Source organism: Equus caballus, chromosome 8 (assembly GCF_041296265.1).
Source record: "Equus caballus isolate H_3958 breed thoroughbred chromosome 8, TB-T2T, whole genome shotgun sequence".
Lineage (NCBI taxonomy): Eukaryota > Metazoa > Chordata > Mammalia > Perissodactyla > Equidae > Equus > Equus caballus.
The window spans coordinates 16,698,602-16,725,582 of NC_091691.1; the positions used below are offsets into that span (position 1 = coordinate 16,698,602).

The 26,981-nt window shown below is 45.9% G+C and overlaps 1 protein-coding gene across 4 annotated transcripts in view; it reads right to left on the reverse strand.

Annotated features, from left to right (window-relative positions):
* CCDC60 (coiled-coil domain containing 60) overlaps positions 1–26,981 on the reverse strand; it is a 157,870-nt gene that overhangs the window by 8,482 nt on the left and 122,407 nt on the right. For 2 of the 4 annotated variants that reach the window (XM_005612563.4, XM_023647054.2), the window contains exons 5-9: positions 26,419–26,526; positions 15,194–15,284; positions 10,522–10,756; positions 4,028–4,112; positions 872–943 (exon numbers count right to left, since the gene is read on the reverse strand). In XM_005612563.4, coding sequence (XP_005612620.3) covers positions 872–943; positions 4,028–4,112; positions 10,522–10,756; positions 15,194–15,284; positions 26,419–26,526 — 591 coding nt within the window. The remainder of the gene's footprint in view (positions 1–871; positions 944–4,027; positions 4,113–10,521; positions 10,757–15,193; positions 15,285–26,418; positions 26,527–26,981) is intronic. The other 2 variants (XM_023647053.2, XM_023647055.2) reach the window with 1 other exon arrangement.

The window sequence follows — 26,981 nt, forward strand, 5'->3', positions numbered from 1 at the left end:
TTACCTGACAAATGCATGACTCTCCCACTAGACCAATGATTCTTAACCGTGGGCAAGATTCAAGAAGTCCATGAATGTGGATAGGGAAAAAAGCTTACATCTTTATTTTAACTAACCCTTAAAAGAAATGGAAATCACAGGAATTTGCAGATCACATTACAATTATGGGAGATATTTTGAAAAATCATTCACACTTGACACTAATCCAAAATTATGGTAGTTATTAGACCTGCCGCAGTCTTGTTATATAACACAATGCTAAAGAAGCTCATAGATTACCATATGCTGAATTTGGTTGTGATACTGTAATGTACAGTACTATAGATTTCTTTGTAAATCTTTATAACTTATAGTAAGCATTTAAAGGCATTTTTCTGAAAGGAGTCCATAGGCTTCCTCAGGCTGTCAAAGGGTCTGCGGCTCACAAAACGTTACGACCCCAGTCCAGACAGTGAGATGGATGAGCGCAGACTGCATTTGTCTTGTTTGCTGCTGAATCCACCCAAACCTAGCACCGTTCCCAGCACATAGTGGGGATGGATGAATGTTCTCTAGATGAGTAAATGAAATGGGGCCAGACCTCCACCTCCCCATCACAAGTCACCCAAGGTAAGAGGGAAGGAGGAGTCCTGGAATACATCCTCGCTACTTCATTCTTTCACTGCTGGCAGATTTTAACTTTATGGTACACAACAGTTGGGGAGAAACACTTGGGTATCACCCCCAGCCCTGGGATCTAAGGGGCTTTCCAATGAAAAAGGGAGAAGTCTCTCACCCTGCCCCACTTTCCATGGTCTGGTAAGGGGGTACCTCTGCCATGGCCCCTATAGCTGTGGTGCCTCCACCTGCTGCGGGCCCCACGCCATCCTACCTTGACTTGTGGGTGGTCTGCATGTCCTTGTAGGCAGAATCGCTCTTGTTTTGTCTGAGCATTGACAAGATGCTGCAAAGCAAGGTGAGCCTCTTAATAAGGCACTGAGCATACGGTGCTCCTGAGGCCATAAGCATCTTTGGGAGGAGGGAGAATTCTCTTTCTGGAGAGGACTCCTTAGACTCTACCGGGCGTAGGAATCATCTGGAGAGATTGCTAAGAACACAGACTCCTGGGCCATACTCTCAGAGACTCGGGATACATTAGGCCTGGAATGGGGCCCTAGAGACTGCTTTGAAAGCCACACACACACACACACACACACATGCATGCACACACTTCTGATGCAGGCGTGAAGAGACTACATTTTGAAACCTTAGAATGTCTCAGCATACTGTGAAATAATGCCCACTCGAAGCGCTTGTTAAAAACCCATTTCCTCTGGAAATTCTGATTCCGTTGGTTTGGGAGGAAGACCAGAAATTTGTGTTTTTCATAAGCACCCCAGCTCATTTTGATCCCGAGGGACATTTGGAAAACAGTGCCAAAGGATTTTAAGCAAAGGCTGTCTTTCTTGACGATGCTGTGGTCTGAATGTTTGTGTCCCCCTCAAATTCATGTGCTGGAATCCTAACCCCCAAGCTGACGGTTAGGAGGTGGAGCCTCTGGGAGGTGATTAGATCACAAGGGTGGGGCCCTCATGAATGGGATTAGTGCCCTTATAAAAGGGACCCCAGAGAGCTAGCTTGTCCCTTCCACCATGTGAGGTTATAGTGAGAAGATGACTGTCTATGAGGAAGAGGTCCCTCACGGGACACTGAATCTGCCGGCACCATGATCTCGGACTTCCAGCTTCCAGAACTGTGAGATACAAATGTCTGTTGCTTACAAACCACCCAGTTCCTGGTGTGCTTTTACAGCAGCCCAAATAGGCTAAGACAGATGACTAGAGAGCGGTCCGCCCTTGAGGCTGGGGGCTGGGTGGCTTGGATTCGAAGTGTTCTTAAGAACTCCAGAGTTCTATGTCAGCCCTGATGGGAGCAGATTTAACGTCTAAAGTGAAAAGGGAATCCAGACTCTAAAGCAGGGAGGGAAGAAGAAATTCTGCAGCTTCTAACTGTCTCTGCAGCTCCACAGTGAAGCCTTCAATATCCGCTGCCTTAGCGAGGGCTTAGGGAGACTGTTCTCCGGGAGGAATCGACGAGGATGGGAAATTTCAACAGGGTCTTGCGCTGTAACCATGGTAATTTTAAGGCTAAAGTGAATGCAGAGGCCACATGATGAGTTTTGTGAGGACCAGGTTCCCACGTGGTTTTGTCTTTGAGGACCTTATGCAAATCACTCGCTGCCATTTTTCTCCATCTATGAGATGGGGCGACCGTAATGGGTGATGGTTAGTACACCTGTCTCGGCAACGTGCTGCGAAGATGCCGTGGGACACCACGTGTGAAATCAACAACCACCACCACCAGCACTGCCACTTATTGAGTGCTTATGATACGTCAGGCACATGCTAATATGCTAAATGCGTTATCTCACTAAATGCCTAAAGTAACTCATTGAAGGAGACATTATTATCATAACAGTAATAATACTTTACCAGGATAATATAAATTAATTCTCACTACCGCCCTTTGGGATAGGTTAGTAATGAGCCCCATCCTACAGAATCAGAATCAGGCTCAGAGAGGTGAAGAAACTTGCTCGACATCACACAACAATTAAATGACGGGAATGGAGATTGACACTGGTCTACTTGGTTCCAAGGCCAAAGCTTTGCTGATGCACAATCTCATCTTAAAGATGAGAAAGCTGAGGTTTAGAGAAAGGCTAAGTGACTTGTTCAGAGGCACCAGGTTGTGAACCCATGTCAGTCTGACTCCAAAGCCGGGGTTCATGCTGTGAGTTCCTACAAAAGAAGGAGCCTCACGGAGCTCATGCTCCATCATTATTGTCTGTCTCTAATGCTGATAAATCAAACTCACCAGCCAGGGCCTCAAGGGCCAGCATTGTCTCCGAGTGTCTCCAAGCGCCACCCTCTGGAGCCCTGACGCGAGTTGAGGCAGCAGCAGACAAATTCATCATGAAAAAGCAGAGGCGGGTGTGATGCATGTGAGGGTGCCTGGTGAACTGTAATTATGGGAATAACAATAACCAATAAGTCATCGCCGGCATCCCAGTAGGCTGAAGGCTGTGATGAACCTCTTCCAGCGCCTCATTTATTTTCAGGAAGTAATTTGCTTACTTAGAGGGATCTACACCGGGGAAGGGAATTCCAACTCTAGCCTACGTTGCTCTCTGAGGCTGATCAGAAGCTCTGTGGATGAGACTTCCTGCTGGAAGGAAGACACCTCAGGTTCGAGTCTGACACTATGAGCCAACCATGCTTGCCACTGGCTTGAAATGGAAAAGGATTCTTGTTGCTCTTAGGATGGAAAGCAGAATCCTTGGGGTGGCCTCCAAGGTCCGTACAGACTCATGCCTCTCTCCATCCCATTTGGGCTAAATTTCGGTTCCTTGAAGGTGCCATGGTCCCTTTGACCATGTTTGAACTATGGTGCTTATGATGTTTTCCCCTCCCTCTGCCTGCCCCCCAACTTTGGCTGGCTAGCTCTTTCTCATGCTTCACCCAAAATCTCAGCTTAAAGTTTCTTCCTTGGAGGAAACTTCTCCGATCCCCAACCCCAACCCAGACTAGACGGAATACTCCTGTTATTGACTCTCGCAGGCCTGAGCTTTCCTTTCCTAACATTTTCTGCAATAATTAGTACCTAGTCCATGCATATTCATAAATATTCACCAAAAGATTGGGTGATGACCTTAGGATTCCTGGGAAGCACTGTTGCAGAATGGTTAAGAGAATAGTTTTGGGAATTAGAAAGATCTGGATTTGAGTCATGGTGTTACCATTCATTAGCTGGGTGACCTTGAACAAGTTACTTAGCCTTTTTGAGCCTCACTTCCTTATTTGTAAAATAAAGATAACAGTACCTACCTTGTAGGGTTGTTGTAAGGACCCAGGGCGGTGATACCCACAAAGGACCTAGCTCTGTGGTTGTCACAGAGAAAATGTTCAATAATTGGGACCTGCTGTTGTTAACGTTATTGCTGTTATTCTGCCATCTTTTATTTGCCCCAGGAGTCAGGTGAACATACCTGGGCGCTTTTCTTTGCGTCCCATTTTCCATTGCGATCGTTCTCCGGGCATCTTCCCGCACCATCTCCAGGAGCTTCTGCAGATCTGATGGGAACATGAGAGGTCACTGTCTGGAGGACACTCTCAAGACAGGGCTGTGCAAGGCAGGGTCCAGCCCCAGGCTGATGTCACCTCTGCTTCTGAGTGTTGGGAGGCTGGAGAGGGCTTAGATCGGGGTTTAGGGGACTTTTATTTTCATACTTAATATTGTTGCTTTTTGCATAGTATAGAAATATTTCTTTGTGCCTGACTCTTGCGGGTTGAATTGTGTCCTCCCAAAAGGTATATTGAAGTCCCCATTCCCAATACCTCAGAATCTGAATTGTTCACATTCTGATTTGGAAATAGGGTGACTGCAGACATAATCGGTTAAGTTAAGGCGAGGTCATACTGGAGTAGGGTGGGCCCTTGATCCAGTAGGACTGGTGTCCTTATAAGAAGAGGAGAGAGACCCACAGGAGAGGGTGGCCACGTGATGACAGAGGCGGAGACTGGACTGATGACGCCTCTACAAGCCAAAATGCCAAGGATTGCCGACCACGATGAGAAGCTGGGAGAGACAAGGGAGGGTTCTCCCCTACAGGTTTCCGAGGAAGCACGGCCCTGCTGACACCTTGACTTTGGATTCTAGCCCCTAGAACTGTGAGACAGTAAATTCCTGTTGTTTCAAGCCTGCCGGTCTGTAGTGCTTTGTTACGGCAGCCCCAGGAAACTGATACACTGATGCTCTCAAAAGTCGGAAAATGAAATATAGGTGGAGTAAGCTATGTGTTTCGAGGAAAGAGGGAGAGTGGAAGTCCTAAGTGTTTTAGATGGATACAGATTTGCAAGGACCTGGCACAGTGCTTTGTCACATAGGAGTCTCGGTCAATATTTGCTGAGTAAGTAAATGAATGACTAAAGAGAAAAAAGAGGGGAGGATTTGGGAGATGATGAGCTCGATTTGGGATATCAGTGAAGAAGGACAATGGCAGCAGAAGTAACACATCTTTAGTAGTGCTTGTAGGCAGCTCAAGCTGAGGTCTCAAAAGCCGTGGTTAGAAGGGTGAGCCCAGTGCTTCCCAAGGCATTGGTGTCCAACCTTCTTTTTAAATGCAGTCATGGGGTTCCAGGGCAAGGGGGCTCTCCTTAGTGACCTTGGAGCATCTAGGCTGTGACAAAAATCAACATTTGCCCATTTTCCACTCCCCCTTCCTCATTCTCAAGTAGTTTGGCTTCCTAGTAATTTGTCGGCATGATTCCATTTGATCTCAATCTGACCTTCATTTTTTTCTTGCCATGCCCACCTCCCCTACTGCTACACATCCCAGAATCCTTGGGCTGTTTCCAGAAGTCTATTAAGGAGGGAGATGTGGCTGGTTCCTCCACTTTCTTCCCTTCTCCTGGGAACCAAGAAGCAACATCGAACTTCTCTGCACCCATTCCCCTCACCAGCCTAGGGGTAGGCGGACAGCAAGTGACCCCAGTGACCTGGCACATTGGGCAGCTCTCCTAGAGAATTATGTGTAAAGCACCACACTTCACTCAATACCCCACAGGTTTTTTTTCTGCCTGCCAATAATGCCTCTGGGCAGGAATGGTGCCCACCAATATCAACCTCCATCCACCGATGGGGGACTCCGAGGCCCCCATCTACTCCTCACGGCTATGGAAGAAGAGACTTGTTTGGAAAGGGTACTGATGCCACAAAATAGAGTGTTCCTCAGGGAGACAGTCCTGCGATGGATGCCCCCACTCAGAGGAACCCGCTCAGTTCCGTTCTCAGGGTTATGGGGATACTGTTACTCATTGCTCAGAGACAACAGCATCCTGTGTTTTCAAGTACCAAATCATATCCCCAGAGAAAAACACCTGACTTCCTTCCTCCATCTTCCATCCCAAGTCCGTCTAAGAATCTCACTCTTGAGTGACTAAACCCATTTCTTCCTCCCTTTGGGGGAAAACAGAGGGAGTCTTTTTACTGTATGGGGTTAGTTTGAGCGGGGAACATTTGATGGCATATGACCCATCTTTTCGAGTTGCTGTTTAAGTGAATTTCTCCTCTAACAGTTCCAAGGCTGGAAGCTTCAAGACTGGCAGAAGGGATGGTCCGGGCTTTGGTTTCTTGGGAACCCCTCTACCATTGATTTGAGGAGGGGGTCGTTCCATGGAAAGGCCACAACCTGCTGTCCCCAACGATTTGCATCCACAAAGACTTCATTATGCAGCCTGCCCTGGAAATTAGACATTGGTCAAATGGTGTGTCTCTCAGAATAGGATTCATGAATTCAGAATCAATTTGAGGAGGTTTTAGAAAGCAGTGAAAGCCTTGGACATTAATCTTCTTCTGTCAAGGCTGTGACAAATGGGATGGAGGTTCAGGTACAAATGGAAGAAAAGAGTGGGAAGGCAGAAATAGAAGGTCTTTCTGTCCATGATATAGGCGTCCTAGTCATTGTTGTGCACCTTCTGTGTGTCAGGCTAAAGGTAGATAAGACATTATTGTTCCACGCCTACAGGGAGCTCACATTCCTCTCTCCTTTCTTCCTTAGTAATAGATTTTGTGTGTGTGTGTGCGCGTGCATGCGCATACTTTTTTGTGTATGAGGGGAAGCATTGACTAGCCTAATTTCCCAACATCCTTTGCAGCTAAGCCTGTCCCTGTAACTAAGTTCTGTGCAAGGAGATTTTAGTAGAAGTGTGGTATGGAGCTTCTGAGAAGGCTGCTTAAACTCAGCTGGGAGTGGGCACTTTTGTACTTCACCTACTTCCTTCTGCTTCCAAACTGGAATGTGGTTGTAATGACTGGCTTTCCAGCAGCCATTTTGGATCATGAAGTGATCTTGAGCATGAGAGAAGAAAGACAAAAGGAAGTAGGATCCCTGATGATCTTTGGAGCCACCCTACCAGCCATGGATTGGTCTTCTTTAATCTGTAGGAAAAATAAACTTTCATCTTTTTTAAGCCACTATTTTTCACATTTCTTTACCCAGCCAAAAAAAGTTCTTACCCAATATAGTGAGAGGTAGCTATAAATTAAATTTAAGTACTCAATAAAAGCAATTGCAAAGTACTAAAAGAGTTGATAGGAGTGACCCAGGAAAGTCAGGGAAAACTTCACAGTGGAGGGAACATTTGAGCTGGGTCTTGAAGGTTGAGTAGGAGTCCACCAAACTGAAAGGTGAGAGAGGAAAGGGCATTGCAGACAGAGGAGGACATGAAAGGATGTGTATTGTTTAAGAAGAGGAAAGTATTTTGGTGAGGCTGGAGTGCCTGGTATAAGGCGTGAAGTGGCAAGAGCTGAGCCTATTACAGGCAGCCTGGGACAAGATCAGATGTAATATCTTAGAGGCAATGGGGAGTCATTGAAGGATGTTAAGCTGGGGGGCACTACATCAGATTTTTAATTTAGAAAGTTCCCTTTGGTTCAACATGGAGAAGAATCTGTGGGCAAGTGAGAGCATGACAAGAAGCAAGAGACTATTTAGGAGACTGTTGCTGTCCTTGAGGTGAGAGGAGATGAGAATCTGGACCAGTGATGCCCAACTCAGGTGCCTACGGGGGTCAGGTACCAAAAATGAGTGACGTGGTCCGGTGTAAGAAAATCAAGTTTCTATTTTGGCCTTTCAGTTTTTACTTTTTCTAGAGACTTGGGTAAAGCATAGAGATTGAGTATGACTTTAGGGCCAGATTGCCTGGGTTCAAATTCTGGCTCTGTCACTTACTAGGTATGTGACTTTGGGCAAATGATTTAACCTCTCTGTGCCCCAATTTTCTCAACTGTAAAATAGGCAAGAAAAAGGTTGTTGTGAGGATTAAATGTATAAATATATATAGTATACACATATAGTATAAGCTAGAATAGTGCCCAATACATAAAAGTCCTCCTAAGTGTTAACTATTGTATTATCATCATCATCCTTCTAAGGAAAACAACAGAGCAAACGAGATGATAAATGGCCACACACTTGGCCAATTGGGAGCAATGAAATGACTGAGGGTAATAGGGAGTGGTGGGGATTGTGGAAAACTAGAGAGCATATGGCCCTCTAAGAGAGACAGCTCCAGTTGAATGTTGCCATGCAGGGTTGCAGGCTCACTGTTGCCACAAAGAGTGATTTTTTTCTTTTAAATAGGAATTTTTGTGTAAAAACCTCTCAATCCTAAGAAGTCACTCCTACTTTTTCATTTCTTCTCTTAACAAAGCCTTGTGTGCTAAAGAAAACATAAGTGGCAGAAACTGGCCTATGTGCCCCAGTTTTCTATCTCTGAACTAAGACGAAAGCAATAGGAATGAAGAGGGTGGGGTTGAAAAGAGCTTTAGGAAATAGTACGGATTGGAGTAGGCAACCGGTTCGATGGGGAGGAAGGTGGCCATTGGGGAAGGGTCTGCAGTGTTTCTGGTGCCTGGAGAAGTGGCACCATTCACCCCTCCCCTCACTGCACAGTCTCCTTCCTACCCTGCTCTCTCCTCCCTCCAGCATTCAGGCTGCCACCGGGAGGACCTTATGCAGGTTCTGGGACTGCGTTCTTGAAGCTGAGGATGCTTCTCTGCTCTTGTTATCTAGGAGCGAGGCTTTTAGAGTTAAAAGACACACAGCATGGATATAACGTTAATAACCACACAGACGCTTTTGAAAAGAAAAGCAAGTCATGTTACTCCTGGACTGAAAACCTTCCGGAGAATTCCTGTTGCGCTTGGAATAATTCTGAGGTCCTTACGTTGCCCTTCAAAGGCCGTGAATGCTCTGACCCCCGCTTCCTCCGTGGCTTCATCTCTTCAGGTGTCAGCTCCAAAGTCAGAGCTGAGAGAGGCTTTCCTTGACTGCTCTGGCTAAACTAGTCTTTCTCTAGCCCAACATCTCGTTTTATTATCTTCTAATCATGTATTATCTGCAATTGCCCTGCTTTTTATGGTTTTCTCATTTATTGTGTGCTTCCTCCTTCTGAAATATAAGTGTGGGGAGGGCAGGTACCATAACTCTCAGTTCCAGGCGCACAGTAGCTACTCAATAAATACGTGTTAAAATCAAAGAAGGTCCAAGAAGTCCATGAGTCACACGTCTGCTGACAGTTTCTCTTAGTTCCTCTTCATCTCGGGTAATAATTCTGTCCAGCAAATAGCCTGTCAGGGCTTGGAGACTTTCTTCATCCTTGACAAGGAGGATGGTGGGAATTTTTCTCATTGGCAGTCATTACTCTGAGTCCTGACCACCTACAGGACTTTTGTACTTCTGCTATTTCTAGTTTTGATGATCAGGGCTCCTGCCAGGCTTTCTGGTCTACCGTGACCTCTTGTTTAACCTCTTTGAATCTACACTACACCCAATCCTTGTCAGCTCAGCCCAGCCCATTCTTGGTTGCCATGGGCATTCTAGATGGTGTAAAATAACACTTGGCTGGGCAGGCAGGCCTCAGCGTGGACGTCACTGAGGGGACACAGCAGATGGGGACAGGGACACGGCAGGAAGGTGTCCCACGCACCAGAGTCAATAACTTCCCAGTGGGCCAGCCTCTTTCATGCCCCTTTTTCTTTCTTCCTTTTACCGTCTCCATCTTTCTGTATAAATCCTTTCTTTTCCTCTCTCCTTTTACTACACAAGCTCAAACTAGGTAGTTCTAAGAATGAATATTTTACACGACTTATGGGATCCATCCACAATTCTATCTGGTGGAGGCCCACAGGTTCCCCCTAAAAAAGTATGAAAACTGTGTATATGTGTATGTTTGAATTTTTTTTTTTTTTCTGGAGAGAGGGCCCATAGCTTTCAACAGATTTTCTAAAGAACATTTGTCCCCCAAATTATGGACCACTGAAAAAGTGGGGTCACAGAGTGATACAACTTCTGTATATAAAACATTCAGAGAAGGCCAATTCCTAGAGACAGAAAGCAGATTTGTGGTTGCCTGGGGCTGGAGGTGGGAGAGGAGAAGCCTTGCCCATAGATGAGGGGTTTTCTCTTGGGATGATGGAAACTTTCTAAGATTAGATTGTGGCGATATCTACGCAACTATGTAAATTTACTAAAAATCGTTGAATAGTACACTTAAAAATGAGTGAATTTTATGGTATGCAAATTATCTCACTAAATCTGTTAAAAAGGTAGACATCAAATTTCAAAAACATAGTATAAAAAAATGTAAAATATCTTATGAATCATTTTTTATATTGATTATGTGTTAAAATGACAATATTTTCTATAAATTGGGCTAAACAAAATATATTGTTAGAATTTTAAAGAGAGCAATTGATGACCTCTGGGGGGGGTCTCCCAAGGGGAAATGGCTTGGGGTAACCCATGATATGGAGTCTATTTCTGATCTCCCCTGGGGGAAAGCAAACGGATCCCAGGAAATTGAACAGGGCTAGGGGACCCCTGTGTCTCCTTTAATTGAGTGGGGGCAGAGGGGGAGCAGGAGGGGTTCTTGATGTCTAGCTTCAAGGCAGACTGATCAGGTCGCAGGTAGGACTTACTGATATGGAGAGGTTCTTCCTCCTGCTTGGTTGAAGATGATTCATTGTCCTCAACGTCCTTGCTGCACGTGGCCTGGGTGGTCACACTCGGGGGCTCATCTGAGCCGGGGTTCACGGAGACCATGCTGCTCTGGGGGGACGACCCCCCGCTGGTCCGAGACAGACTGAGTGTGGAGCCTCGCCGGCTCGGTTTGCGGGCAGTGGGACGTAGTCCGGGAATTTTGAATTTCTTGGTCTGAAGGAAAGAAAGAGGACAGGGATTTCAGAAAGAAGGAAGAAAAGAAAGGAAGGAGAGAAGGAGAAAGGAGGGTGGAAAGAAAGGAAGGAAGGAGGGAGGAAGGGAGAGAGAGAAGGAAGGAAGGAAGGAAGGAAAGCAGGAAAGAAAAAAGTGAAAACCTGGCTCTGAATGTGAATTCCTTTGGCTCTTTCCAACGTCATGAGACATCCTGGGTCTAGAGTGTCCTTCTGTCACAAATTGAGGTAAGTTAAAAATGCGTATTATTTGGAGCAAATGTGATGGGACTTACTCTCTTCAGCGAGCGCCATGGTTGCCCAAGCAGTCACCCCAGGAAGCCAAACACACATTCCAATGACGTTGCCATGGACCAGGACTGTTTTTGACTTTTCTTTTGTAATAACCATCAGAGTTGATTTTTAAACTGTGGGAGGCTGGGTCTCATTTCTTTAGCTATATCTTGGTTTTGACCTCAAATGGCACGTATCAACTTCTTGTTCACCCATTTGACTCCTAGGCCTCAAAGAGTGAAGATTTGTGTCACTGGAGGTTTTCTGAAGAACACAAGATGGAGGAAATTCTAGGCCTGACATTTAGGAGGTGGAATGGGGGGAAGCAGGTTTGTCTGATGGGGTGGCACTCCTAGGGCGGAAGGAGCCACGGTTGTGGTGGGTGGGAAGGTCTGGATGACAAGCCCTAGGAGGTAACTAAAGGGTAGGTAGGGGAAGTTCTGTGAGGGGAATGTGAATTTTGGGAAGGAAAGGAGTCAGGCATGTGTGTGTGAACCTTCTTGCATGATTGGAGTCACTTCAGAATGTGCTGTGCAAGGTCATGTCCTCACTTAACTCATCATCCGAGTCTTAGAGAGGCTTCCTAACTTGCCCAAGATCGCACATCTAGCAAGTGGCAGAGCCAGGACTTGAATCCAGGTCAGGCTAACCCCAAGGCTAATTATTATGCCTTGCCGAATCATGCTTTAAGCAGGGGCCAGCCAGTGGTGTATTGGTTATGTTCGTGTGCCCCACTTCAGTGACCCAGGGTTCGCAGGTTCAGATCCTGGGCACGGACCTGGTGCTGCTCATCAACTCATGCTGTGGTGGCATCCCACAATAAAATAGAGGAAGATCAGTGCAGATGCTAGCTCAGTGACAATCTTCCTTACACACACACACACACACACACACAAAATACTTTAAGCCGTGCCTTTTTGAGTGGCATTGAAAATGCGCTTGATCTCATGCTGATGGTTCTTTATGACCTCCAAAATACTGGATTTTTTACAGTGGGGAAGAATGGGCCCTCAGATGCTCCAGAAAAAGAGCTCAATATGGGCCTGGGCTATAGTTTATGCTCAATTAATAGAAATAATTTTATTTGAGAACGCTTAAGATGAAAGCTCTTGCAGGGCAGACCAAGGTCTTTCTTTGATGGAACTCGTAGTGTTTGATACCCTGGGGAAGAAGATAAGGAGAAGAGGCAGCACTGACGATCACCCAACATTTAATAAATAGCTGAGTGGAGAGAATTCTCTCTAGCAGGATTCATCCCAAGGAATCCACTGGGTGTGATCAGAAGTAATTTCTTGATTGGCTACCACCGGGGGTCCTAAGTGTGGGTGGAACTTCCCTGCCCTGGAAGAGGGGAGGGATTTCTTGGCTGCAGAGGGGAAGAAGAAGGTGGGGGAAGGGGGAAGACCAGAGACGGGGAAGGCTGTGGGGCTTAAGATGTGGTCTCTCCCTGTGGCAGCCCCCTCCCCAACAAAATCTTCATTGAAATTCTACCTAAACGATGGAATGCTTCAGGATGTGACAGACTAGGGAAGTGGAGTTTGAACTGGGTTTGCCCAGATCTCCAAGGGGTCATACAGGTTACAAAATGACTGTGACAAAGGAAAAGCAAATACCAAAAGTTGGCATGTTCTCTCCCTTGATAAATTAAGAGCTTGATGCAGTGACCCCTTTGTCCTGACATTGCAGCTGGTCAAGAGCTTTCACAGGAAGCCCGCCTACTCCCTGCCACCCTGGAGAGAGAGGATGTCAGAGCTCAGGGATAATATATGTGGAAGTTGCCTCTTCTTGTTTCATCTCGCACAACATGAATTCCTGACTCTGGAAACCAGCTCTTCAGATCAGTGTCCCTTTTGGAGGCTGGACAGATTGCGTGAGGCGGGGCAGCCTGGAGTCTTGTAACGAGCATGGACTGGGAGCCAGGGGACCTCAGGGGAGCCTTGAGCAAGTCACTGCCCTGCCTCAGTTTCCTCATCTATAAAACAAAGAGGATGGACTGGAGTGACCTCTGGAGAATTGTCCACATCCAGAGTTCTGTGTGCGTCCTCCTCGTGCTAGGATTTCAACTTGTGCTCCTAAAGTTGCCATTAATTAAAATTCAATTAATAACCTCAGCCAGGAAATCCAAAGTGAAGAGCTGACACTTCTGATTAATTGAGAGTGGCAGAAAAATAAAACGTGGGGGGAGGATGTGACAGGCAGTTTCAGCATCTTGCTTCCCCTTTATTGAACTGACTCTCTGAATTGACTTAAATCCCCAAATGCTTCTTCCCTATTTTTTATATTTCACGCAGGGGCGGTGTTAACCAGCTGCCGTGTTCCAGCTCAGAGGGACTGCTTCTCGGCAACAAAGGAAAAGATTTCTCTGAATGATTCCTTATACTTTTTTCAGAAGCAAGTGTTTCAAACTGGTGGCCCAGGGGGAGGGAGACATGTTTAGCTGCCCAGAACTTTACAAATTGGGGAGATTTTTATATAAAAACCTAGGTTATTGGTCTCTCTTGAAAATGATAAGCCCCAGTCTCCCATCCCACGGGGCAAAGTGAACTGGAGCTGAGCAGGGTTTCCCCCCTTTAGCTGTGTGGGGGTACTCCTATCTGCCGCAGACCTCACCACTCCCTATTGCATTGCACCCAGGCTGATTTGTTCATCTACACAGCTTGCCTGGCTCTTACGATCTGCATTGGCACTGACAAGCTCAACACATACAGAAAAATATCAGTGGCTATGGGAGTTGATCACAGTCTCTCTTTCAAAGTCCTCATTTTACAGGCGGAGAAACTGAGGTCAGGAGTGAGGAAAGGACTTGCTCAACCCCACACAGTGAATGGTGTCACAGTGACTGAGCCAGGTCTCCTGACTCCTAATTTAGTGCTCCCCCACCGTCAGAGTGGACCGTGCTGCAGCTCAGAGTTTCACCCCCAAACTTCCCTGGGGAATTAGATTTTGTGGTGATTCACTGTCTCCTCCAGTTTTAGGTGGGACTGTTCCTGAAGGACATCTTTTCAAGGTTCATGGCTCCCCCTGCTTTCCTCTGTGCATAGCTTGAGATGGACGCCCACGGCATCTCCATAGCAACTCTGTGTGATAAAAACAAAGGCTCTACTTCTCAAATCCGGGAGCACTCTGATGAAGGAGCAAGAAAATGTGAAACTCTTCATGAGCAGCAATTATAAGTATGATACCATGGAGAACATGCGTTTGAAGAGCCGAGTATTTAATAAGCAGACCCAGGATTAACTCTTGGCTCTGCTATTATCCAGCTGTGTGACCTCACACAGATCACTTAGCCTCTCTGAGCTCAAACTTCCTGCTCTCCCACCTAAAGATGAGACTGGTGTCCCATGGGGTTATTAAGAGGATAGAACAGGCTGATACACCCAAGGAGCTTCCTTAGCACAGAACCTGGCCCATTGCAATTATGCTAAAAAGTGGCTTCCAAAATTTATATGACCACAATCACGCTCAGCATTTTAACATTTTCAAAATGAGTTTGCATATTGTTTCCTGGGGTTCTTTCCTAATGGTGTGAGGTAGGCAGCAACCAGCATTACGTCCATTTTGTGGGTAAGGGCGCAGCTTCAGCAACCACTCTAGTCGTGTGCTCTCTCAATTACCTTTAGCTATTTAAGTGTCATCTCCTGCCATTATTACTGTTATGGTTCTTGTTTGTTGAGTGGATGAATTTGGGAGATTTGGGGTTTGGAGTGAAAAGAATAGACCTCTTGATGTTCTCTTAATAATAAACACAGGTCCTAGTTTGTGGGAAACCCTGTCTGTCGAACCACTCACTTCTTATTTTCTAACTGGGTTAAAAAGAAAAAAGAGAAAGAGAGAGAATGACTATTATTGATTAACGACAGAGTGAGGCGAGCCCATTTCCTTCTGGTGACATCTTGTTAAGCGGCTCCTCAGCTGCTGCTTCCCTTCTCCGTGAAGTGGTGTCCAGCCAAACGTCATTTCTCCTATAATCCCCAGATAATCATTTTAATTAAAATTCACAAAAACAGCATGTGGTTCTGACTTCCTTTCACTCAGAAAACCAACTAGGAAAAAAAAAAGTCTTATCAGAGAAAAGGCTGGCAAAAAACGCCTGCGACACAAGTTTGAGGCTGGTAGCCAAGGGGTAGAAACGTGCGCTGATGGTTACCTTTGGTGCTGTGACAAAGTGCTCCCACCTCTGTCCCATGGACTTGTCCTTAGCGATTTTCCTAATCGTGTTCTTGCTTCCACCTGGGTCCCTGAGTGAGAAACAGCTTAATGAGTTTTCCATCTCCAGAGCCTTGGTTTATTACAAGTTCTTTTAAGAAATGCAATAAATAGAGGGCGGATGGCAGCTGGTATCTCATGCTTTTCTTCCCCCACCCTGTACTCTGTGAAGCGGTGGGAGGGACAGTGCTCCAGGGCAGGGTCTTGTGAGTGAAAATCGAGCTGCGGAGAGACCACCACTTCCTGGGTCGGCGCTGAGGGAGGTGGACTATATTTGCATGCATTCTGCATCTATTTGCATCTTGGACTCAGGTCCTCTCACAGACTCCCTGGCGGGTCTGTGGTTATTCCCGAGGGTGAATTGAAAAGCGTGTTCATTTCTGACTCTCAGTCTGCTCTGGTGCCTAAGGGTCCCACCATCAGGGGCACTTCTGAGGAACACAGAAAGAATATTGCTGGGTGATGTTGGAGGGAGCTTGTGGGGTGAGTTGCACAGTGAAAATCATTGGTTTGGAGTTTATTGAGCAAAAGTCCATCCGATGTGCAAGATGTTTCTGTGCATTCTCACGGAATCATCTCAACAAAAGCTTGTGATATAATTATTATCATCCCATTTTACAGATGAGAAAACAAACTCAGAGGGCTTAAGTCACCTACCCAGATGCATATTTACAGCGAATCTAAGGACCCTCACTTGCATGGGTCCCTCCAGGGCCCTCTACCTAATTTTGTACTGTAATTTTGTATTCTTTTTCTTAAAGCACCTCCTCCCCCCAATTAAACTTCAGGTCCCACAAAACCCAGATCCTCCCCTCGTGGGTTGGGAACTGTCTGGGTATGAGAATGAAGCCCCGGTAGGCTCTGTTTGTGACATGCCCATAATCCCTTATCTGAAACTTGTGGGACCAGATGTGTTGCCAAATTCAGGATTTTGGCATTTTGGAAAGGCCATACGCTGCGTATACCATAGATTAACATAACCCCTCCACTGGGGTCTGGGACAGCATCCTGTAATCAGACACATTAATATTTCTGCAACAGTGTGTATGAATATTTATACTAGGTGGGATAAATAAAGATTATAAATAGCTTCAAGTCAAGTTTTGCCACCAAATCGGTTTGGTTCATGTCATATTTTGCTGCCAAAAGAGTTATGGAAAAACTGGGTTTTCAGAGCCTTTTAGATTCTGGGCTTGTGGCTATGGGGTGGTGGGTCCCTGTTGATAAGGCAGGAAGACTCGTTGTGTGCTCTGTCAACTACCCCTACCTATCTATCTGTCGATCGATTGATTGATTGATCTATTGATCTCTCTTTCCATTGTCCATCCATCCATCTCTCTCTTTATCCCCTTTTTCTCTGCAGAAAGGATTTTAGATGGCTAGGATCCAACATTTGGCTGGCTGTCACCTAGCATAGAGCAGGGCCTTGAGGGTAAAAGATGGAGACCAGTGAGGGTAAAAGATGGAGACCAGTTTGATGCGGGAGCCATTGACAGTGTTCTAGACTTATCAGGGGCTGCTGAGTGCCGGTAGCGGGAATCAGTGCTCAGATTTAGGAGGCAAAAGGTGATCAAGATAAACTACGTAAGACTGGCTTCTTATGTCATGGGCGTCTGAATGACAGAATCAAAGGCTTTCACCAGCCCAGGTCGGGGGCAGGGTGTGTGCGCTCTTCACTGGCAGGACCTTGCCGAACATCGATCATCTCCCGGCTCCCAGCTGCATCATGAGAAATCCACCCAGCCGCTAAGGTGGAGGAAGTGGGGCTGGGGAGGGCGGGGTGAGAATGTGCCTCCAAGCTTTTTGTAAGACTTTATGTTTGATTACACCATAAAAAGCCCTCCGAATAATTAACAGTTAAGCTCATTTAACGTTGGTTCTGCCTGTCTCTCCCTGGAGTAATCAAATTAGGGAATATTTAAAATCCAGCCAGAGGAAGGAGCAGCCACACTTCAGTCCTATAAACAATATTTAAACTGGCGGTGCTTTTGAAGTCTGATTTAAGGCTCACCAGCTGGAAGCCTTAGCATTTCACTTTGGAGCGTTTCTTTCAAGACCACAGGGCTTTTTAGCTTGTCTCCTCTGCTAACGCAGCCCGCGCTGTGCCTCCAGCCTTCTTCTTGAAGTTCAAGCAGCCCCCCCTTCCTCTTTTGAAATTAAATCTGGTCCCAGCCTGGCTTTCAAAGTCTTAAATATTCAGGCCCGATCGGGAAGACGGAGGTTTTCTGCCAACATCGACTTCCAAGACGACCTGAAATCTATTGCGACTTTCAGGCAGCAGGCTAAATGGGCTAAAACCGCAGCGGGCTTCCCAGGGACCCTAAAAAGCCCTGCGCCCTTGCTCTGGTGAAGCCACTGATAAAGAAAGGGCCCGGTTAGACAGAATCAGTCTCTCTGATGTTTCATTTTCAGTGGCGAATAAACCAAAAAGGAAGATCAATAGGGGGAGGAAAAGAAACAAACAACCTGGGCTTCGTGGTCCACAGTGGGCTGACGACACACCTCGTCCGAGAAAAGCATGGCAAGTTGGCGCTCCTTCCCCCGGCCTGGCGGGGTAGTCGTTAGTGCTGTTCACCAGAGTCCCTGGTCCTCCCGGCTCCTTGAAGTCAGGTGTAGCAGCACTGTGGCTTCCTTTGTTCGAAAATACATGAGCAAAAGTGACAATGGCACGCCGGGGGACACTTTACAACCCGGTCCTCAAGTCAGGTTCCCTTTTCTGCTGTGTTGATGGTGGAAGCTTGTGTTGAGATGGGGCGCCTCTCAGTCAGGGTCCCCGAGTGACTATAGTGAGCAGAGCCCCACGTTGATGACAGAGAGGGTGAGCAAGAAATGAACCTGTGTTGCATTAAGACGTTGAGGTTTGGGGGTTGTTCCTTCCGGCAGCTTAATTTAGCTTACCTAATGGATGTCCCTGACACTGACTGACTGTGTGACCTCCGGCAAGTCTCTCTGAGCATCCGAACCAGGAAAGTGGAGTATGTTGGTAGTTAACTGTGGGTCTAAGAATCAGGCGGACCGGCTGAGTCCTCCGCCTGCCCCGCCACTTCCTAAATGTGAGAGTTTGTGTAAGTCGTTTAGCCTCTCTGAGCCTCGGTGTCCTCATCTGTAAACTGGGGGAATGATAGGAGCTATGTCAGAGGATCGCTGTGAAGATGAAATGAAGTGGGGCTTGCTAAGGGCTTGGCGGGTGCCTTGTATGCCTTTTTCAACAGAGCTCCTCATGTGGCTTGCAGGAGGGGCTGGCTCATGGTGGGAGATGAGGCTCTAGGGCAGATAGGTGGGCCCAAAGCTATAATTTTTGGACCATAATTTCCTCCTCCTGAAGCCTTCTGGGGGATGCTATTTCCTAGAAATCAAGGGAAGAGGGTGTTGAGCGCTGTCTCATCTCTTTTAATCGTACCTGCCAAGCATATTTTGCTCCTAGCGGTCACTTGAAGACGTCTACCCACAGTGGTGACCAGAGCAATTTTTGCAGATACTTCACTCTTTTCCTGAACCCTCATTTGGGATAAAACACTTGCTTCTCAGCTGTTTTTACAGTCTGTAAGCTGGCTTAGGACGTGTCCAGGCGTCCACAATCAAGATGAAGAACAGAGGTAACTGGTGATTTTGCACCAGGGGGCGGATAGAGATCAAAGCTCTCAGGATCTCCCGGGGTCGCCCCGTCCTGCCTCCTGAGTGACAGGTGCTCCTGCCGCGTTCTCCCACTCCTGTAGAGATGTCCATTTGAGTGCAGGAGTGGAGAAATGAGGCAATTAAATCAGTGCAGAGAGGAGAGCAGGCGAAATCAGAGACTTCACTCAAATGTCGCCTTCTGAGTGAGTCTTTCCCGGATGACCCAATTTAAAAGCCACTCCCTACTCTGTCACTACCACATCATCCTATCAATGTCTTCATGACGCTTAGTGCTATCTCAAAGTATCTTGATTATCACATGTGTATTATCTGTTGCTCCCGCCATGTCCCCAGGACAGAAGCTCCAGAGAGCAGGGATTTCGTCTGTTTTCTTCACCACCATATCCCCTGTAATGCCTGAAAAAAGCAGGCTTGAGAAAAATGAGACTTTCCGGGGCAGGGGGGAGCACATGACAAGGGGAAAACAACTTAAATATGATAACTGCTATTACGTGCATTATTCAGAACGATGCTGCATTTTTTTTTCACAAGAGTGACAATCTGGCAAAGACCTAAAGGTCTTTGGGGGAATTGGTTAAATATGTTGATAAACTCCACAGTCATCAAAAGAGGTTCTGACATGGAGAGGTGCTCTCCATAAATCAAGTTAAATAACAAAAATTTAGTTGCAAAGCAATAAACATAGAATGGCCTTTTTGTTATTTTTTAAAAAGAAAATTATGTATTTATATATCATTATCTTGGCAAGTTGGGGTCCCTTCTGTATCCTGGCGTCCCCTGGCAAATATTACTTTGTTGAATTAGTCTTCTTTTTGACACCAGATTGTTCCCTAAATTAATTGAAGACTTTTGGGCTTTAGCTTGAAACAGAGGAGACGATCGTTTCGTCATTAAGGGCACGTGCTTTTCCAGCTGGGCTGCCCGGGTCCAAATCCTGACTTAGCTTTTACTGGCTGTGCCACTTTGAGCAATTCTCTGTGCCTCAGTTTCCTCATCTGTAAGTCAGAATGAGGCTCAAAGGAGGTAACATACCCAGAGCAGTGCTTGCCATAGAAAGCACTGGAATACCAGCTATTTTCACTACGACATGGTAGTTGGGTTTCGGTGCCCGTGTCCTATTTGAAACGTCAAAGCGTGGTTGCCTTTTAGCCACGTATGTTTTTCTAAGTGAGGAGTGGGTTCTCTGTGCTTGGGCAGCTCAGCCCTTGAGTGTCTGGACTCTCTTAATGAAAGTCAAGATTTCACCTGCCTGGACTCCCCCGTTAAGAGTGGGTCCAATGGTGTCTCCCTGGGACAGCCTGAGGCAATAAGACGCAGATGCCTGTGCTGCTCCTGTGGCTCCAGAGGAGAGCGCATGACTGTGGAGACTCAAGGCTTTGGAAGAACTCCTCCCACCTTCACCCCAGGCGTGTGTGCTGCACCCTGCCTGGAAGGGAACTCTTCACTCCCCTCTTTGGCCTGGGGTCTGCCCTGTTCTTTCCCACTGCAACAAGGGAAGACGGCAGTGGGCTTGGGGTGAGTGGAATTAGGGAGATGTGGCACTAGGACTTGTAGTGCTTGCTCACATCTGGTCCCGTCTGCTTCTCTGTCAAGGTCCACTCATTTCTAGTCAGTTCCTGGAAATTTAGTCTCAAATTAGAATAATCCCAACACAGTTCACAACCCCTTATCCAATTCCCAAATCCAAAGGGTCTTGAGAACCAAAAAAATTTTTATAACTTCTTTAGCAGCAAAACATGACCTGAGTGATGGGAAGCTATTGGTGACCATCATTTACCTTGATTGTGCACTTAGTGTAAATATTCATTCATTTTTTTCTAGAAATATAGTGTTTGATGATAGGGTGCTGCCCCAGTCCCCTTGAAGAGTGTGATGTTCTGTATATATGCCCCATATTTTCTTTCTAAAATGCCAAAAAAGAAAAAAATCAGAATTCTGAAACACAGTTGGTCCCAAAGGTTTGGATAAAGACTTATGAGTCTGTATATATAAAGCAAGTCTTGCTTTGCCTATATAGAGGTTTGCATCTCTCAGAGAAGGATAATTAGCATATTCATTATTGAAGGCTCAGTTTCCACTCCGTTTTGGACCCGATCATCTTGTCAATTGAAATAGACTCTCCTGCTAGCAGTAAAATTAATGAGGATGCTGGGAAATGATAATGTGTTTGAATTGCCACATGATGAAATTGGGAAGGGCTTTTTTTTTTTTCTAAATAAAGCAGAGGCTCAGATGCAATTCACAGTGACATCCTAAAATCTGTCATCCGTCCGTTCACCCCGTCATCCACCAATCCATCCAAATAGGGATCTTTCTGCAACTAACAAAGCTTATCTTCCACTTGTAGTACAGCAGCTGCCAGTTAGCGAAGTTTTGCTGCCTGTAGAAAGCCCACATCGAGGCATTGGACCACCCCACTTTCTTGCTGTAAAATCCACTTAGGGCGGAATTGGACCTATAAACACCATTATGCCTAGAAGAAAAGAAACCTCTGGGATCTACAGGTCCTCAGGGATGGATGCTTCCTTTTGGAAAATGCATGGTAGGTGTCAAGGCTCCACTGCTTTAATAACAGGAGATCCTGGCTGCTTGATGGTGGAAACTCAGAAAACCACAGTTAGAAGAATGGAAGATTTGGGATTTCTCTCTTGGGGTCATTCCCTGGATTGTTTATCTTTGCAACCAGATTTTGGTTGACCTCGTGTAGCCTTTTTTCTGTGTGTTTGTATGTTTCTCCATTCATCCAGTGAACAGGGATCTCATCTGTTGGCAAAATTCTGCTCAGAAGTTTACTTCTTTCCTAGCCTTATGTCTCAATGGCATTGATAGTCATGGAGCTAACTGTTCTTTAAAATAGGGATTTCAATCTTGAATAGCTATCATTTAGTGAGCACTTATTGTGTTCTCAGACATTAAGCTAAATGCTCTACATGCTTTATCTTGCTTAATCCTTACAACATCTCTTCTGAGGCAGGAACCCATTTGATAGATGAAGATACAGGCCCAGAGATGTCAAGTGACTTTGCCCAAGGTCAAATAGCTGTTGAGTGGAGGGGCCTGGACTTCTCCAGATCCATCAGGTGCCAAAGCCCTCGCTCTTAATCCCTTTAATTCCTTTGTGCTTTAAAAAGTGCGTTTGAAGATTTGGGGAAATTCACATCATGGCCCAAGGGTGAAACAACATAAATAGGGATTAAGGATTAATGAGAAGGCATCCTTTTCCTTTCTTGCTAACTAAAAAGATGCTTTCTGATACTTTCTAGGGTACTTAAAACTGTTACCCACCCCACCCCACAGATTCATAAAATTTTTTTGTCTATCCCGAACAGTGGTGTGCTAGAGTTGGCTCACGCTGGCTTGCAAGAACTGAATTTACACTTCTCTTCCCAACTCCAAGTTCAGTGACATCATGTTGATAAGCCTCAAATCAGCCAGGGTGGGAGTATTCACACCATAGAAATCGGCGTTGCTGCAAATCACGGGTTATCCCACCTGGAGAACTGGTTATTAAATATTTACCAGCATACCACTGATCCCACACTAAAACCACCATCAGGAGCAGATGGTTCCCTGGAGAAGAAAAAAACCCAACAAAGACTGACTTCCCGGGGGACTCTCTCCTGGACCGCTTTTTTCTGTCAGAACGGGCTGAGGTTCTGGTTCAGGATCTGCTCTTACAGAGCTGGGCATCCTCAGATCCTGGATGGGATTCTGTCTTGAGAAGTCTTAGTAAGAACATCCGCTATTCTCCATGTGACCGCTATGTCTCTTTTTACTGCAGGGAACAATTTTTGGTCACATTCTGGGCCTATTCCTAAAACCAAGCAAAGGAAATAAAGATGGTCCTCTTTGTCTTCTCAATCCAAATTCCACATTATGTTCTTGCCTTGGTTTGGGAGAACAAGTACCCAAAGCTCAGAGGCAAGATGTTGCTGCTGGTAGCTTGCTCAGGGAGATGAAATGCTATTAGAAGTCCATTGGCTCAGGGGCCTTTTTCTTAGCATCTGAGCAACTGACTGTGAAAAGAATTAGATGTTGCTCTGACCCAGAAATTCCATTTCTCAGAAATGGTAACAGAAATACAGCTAACAGAAATATTTTCAACCAGGCACAAAATGGATGGACAAGGGTGTTTCGTGCAGTACTACAGTCATGCTCTGCATAAGGACATTTCAGTCACCGACAGGCCACATATACGAGGGTGGTCCCATAAGATTAGTACCATAGAGCCTAGCTGTGTAGTAGGCTGTGCCATCTAGGTTTGTGTAGCTACTGTAGGGGAAGAAGACGTTTTCCTCTACCCTTCTAGGTTCTTCTGGCTGATCTAAGAATTAAATTGACCTGAGACACATTAACAGGAGAAAAACGAACAAAAATTTAATAACACGTATAGGGGGGAGAAACTCAGGAAAACTCAGTAACTCACCAAAATGGCCAAAGCCTTCACCTTAAATACCATCCTCCGCTAAAGACAAAAGAAGAGGTTGGGGGTGGGGACAGTCAGGGACTTCAAAGGGAAGGAAGGCAATTCACAAGTAGGTGAAAAGAGCAAACATTTGGAAAACAAGCGTTTGCTTGGCCACACAGAAACAGAAGAACACAGAGGGGGCCCAACAAGCAGGCTTTTCTAGTTTCCTCCTTGTCTACCACCCAGTTCATGTGATGCTAAGGTGATAGCTCCCTTCCTGAGACAAGTTTTTAAATTTAAAATCTTTTAGGCAGGTAAGGGGGAGGTAACAAGAAAAACTTTCTGAGTCTTTTGTTTCTTAAAAATAATCAGCCTAAAATAATCCTCACGTTAGAGACGCACATTTTGGGGTAGCAAATTTTGTTCACCTTCAGTACACTCTATGATGTTTGAGCAACATGCAATTGCCTAACGACACACTTCTCAGAACATATCCTCGTCATTAAGTGACGCATGACTGTATTTGAAATGGCAAAAACTTGGGAACAACCTTAGAGTCCATCAATAAAGAAATGGTTTCTAAGGTACGGTCCATCTACACCATAGAATACGCTACAAGTATTTCCTTAAAAGAGTGTGAAAAGCGTTAAAAGAATGTGGAAACTTTGTATGCAGCATCATGGAAAGATCCACTAGACACTGCAAAAGGGGGAAAAAGTCACAGAAAATAATATGCAGATGTGGGGACCTGGAATTGGCCACCCCAAGATATGTCTCTTTGGTATCAGGATTATTTGAGGCTGATTTCTTTTGATAAACTGGGACAGGGAAGGAGGCTCTGAGGAATGGAACTTGCCCTTCCTTAGGACACGTTTACATTTGTAAGGTAAATCTCTATCTGTAAAAGGTGCCTCCCTCTCTGTACCAGGAAGAAGAAAGGAGATGACCTTCTCTCTAAAAACTCTTAATCAATACCAAAGCCAAGGACTTAAAACCTGCATTTTATTGTGCTAGTCTGGTAACCTCCTGTAACTGACTTCCCTCCCCCTCCCAACTTTGGCATTCCTTAAGGATTAAACATCTTTCCTTAGGCTAGGAACCGATTGCTGCTGCGCTCACCTGTGACCGCCCAGCTCCAGACATAGACTTGCCTCCTGCTACGCCCACCGAGATAGCAGACCATTACCTGCTGTGTCCATCAAGCACTGTGCCAACAGGGCAATCTTGTGACTATTGTGGGAGGGACATTTCAATCACATGTGAAACACCCTGTTTGGGGCTATATAACCACTCTGTGCACCCCACTTCTTCAGTGCCCTTTCTTCCTTCGGGAAGAAAGGCCCCGGGCCATGGTTCCTCATAAAGCTTTGTTTAATTTTCTCTTGCTATTCTGTCTCATGTGAATTTAATTCGTTCTCCAGCTAGACGAACCCCCATTTGGGGAGAGGAAATGTCCTCCTCCCCTACACAGAATAGGATCCCATTTCTGTAAAAAAAAAAAATCTGTATATATTTATAAAGGGAGGGCCTTAGAAAGGTCTGGAAGGAGGTAGGACATGCCTCAGACCTTTAAAAGAGGTTTTTATCGGGAGGGAATGAATTTGGGGGGTGGGTGAGAATAAAGGCTTTATACTTTATATACTTCTGAATTTTCTGAAAAGTTTTAGTAGGAATAAATTGTATTCATTTACTACTTGAGCAGTTTTGTTTAAAAAAATAATGCGTGGGAAATGTTTTAAGGCTGTGGGTTTTCAAACAAGTTCTGTGAGCCACAAAGATATTTTGGAAATAAGTGGGGTGCCTCGGTGGGGATCGGAGTGACATGGAGGAGCCCCAGGTTTCTCAGGCCACCCAACCTCCTGCTTCATATAGAAGCTCCAGTTCGAAAAATTTAGTTTTACATTATTGGGGTTTCCATAAAAAAAAAGAGATTGCTGCTGCTTAAAAAAATAAAGGTTATGAACAACTGCATCAAAGAAGACTACAGTTTTAAATTCACCCCAACCGAAAACATGGAATCGATTGGACTTACCGGTTTATCCATAGATGCACAATTTATATTTCTGGTTGCATTTGAGGTTAGTTTCTCTGGGCTCTGGTGCCAGAGATGAATCAGGGTGGGAGGTGGGGTGGCAAATTTGGGAGAGGGGTGGCAAATGTCCTCAGGAGGAAGGAGTTAATTAAGATTCAGGATTTGGGGAGAGAAAGACGATGGAATTCACTTTCGAGGCAGGGAGGGCTCTGAAAGGATGGTGATGGTTTATTGGGTGGCAGTGGGGAGTTTCCATTTACAGGGGAAGGGGAACCATTTGATTTGACTCAGGCTGGGATTTTCACAGAGCAAATGGAATTCTTCAAGTCAGGGTTCTTGACCTTTTCTGCCCTATGCTTGCAGATAACATGACTCCCCTTAAGGAACCAATGCCTTACCTGCCTTGTTTCTTGTTCCGCCTTGTGTGTGCAATGCAGTTCCTGCAACAGTGGCCTCAAGGCTTTTGCATGTGCCCTCCCCTCCGGTGGGGACACACCTAACACTTTTATTGGCTGAGACAACATGTTCTAGAGCTTCGGCTTGAGAAAACCCAGCTGCTCCAGGGACCTGCACACTCAGTATTCCCTTGCATGCAAGCGGAGAAATAGTCACAATATATACTAAAACAGACAAACCTTGAGAGAAAGGAGAAAAACAAGAACTAAGACAGAGAAGGGTTAAAGGAATGGGGTGAAGGAGGAAAAGGAAGAGGAGCAAACGAAGAATGGTGTTGGGGAGACACGGTCCAAGATGTTGGAGGGAAATCTAGCTGTGGACACAGTGGTGTGTTGGTCTAGCTGGCCAGTCTCACCGTGGCTGATTGATTTCAAGCTACCGATGTGATGTCACTGACTGTGGAGTTGGGATCAGATGTTGGGAGGAGATGCACACAGTCGGCTCTCACGACTGTAGGCCCTGGCTGCAGCACACCCCTCTTTGGATCCCAGCACACCCCCTGTTGGGAGTTAGAAGAATTCTTAAAGCAACCCACCCACCCAAAACAGCAGAAGGAAGGTGAGCACATGGAGGAGGCCCTCCCGAACTGCCCAGTCGATGGCTAGTTACGGCGGGTTGAAGGGCTGAGACCTACTTTGGATTCCAGCAGGTGATCACAGGCTTCATGGTGTGGTGGGTGTGGTCAATAGTCAAGGCCTCCAGGAGCCAGTGGAGGGCACAGAGCTGGCGGAAGAGGGGTTCCCTGTGAAGACAGAGAGAGGGAGCATAGTGGGATCCTATCAGAACCAAATTCTTCACAACAATGGCATTAGAGACAGGAGTTGTACTGGTTCCCAGCTGGAGAGCCGTTGCCATGCTCCAGGCGTGTGGAAGTATTTCCTATACATCATCTTGCAAAAACTTTGCAACAGGCCTGTGAGAGATTCGTTGGCCCCATTTTACAGATGAGGAATCTGAGGAGTTAGGGAGCTTGTGCCAGGTCATTAGGCTGGCAGGTGGCAGAGCCATGATTTGACATGAGATGACCCTGTGCCAATGATGGGGAGTTTTTGCATGTAGGAGAGAATGATGATGATGGGGTCCCATGGCTAGAGGTCTTGACTCAGGCAAATGAGAGGATTGAGGGAAATTAATATCCTACAGGCATCCAACTGTTCATCCAATAAAAGTGTAATAAATACACTGAGTGCTGAAGGA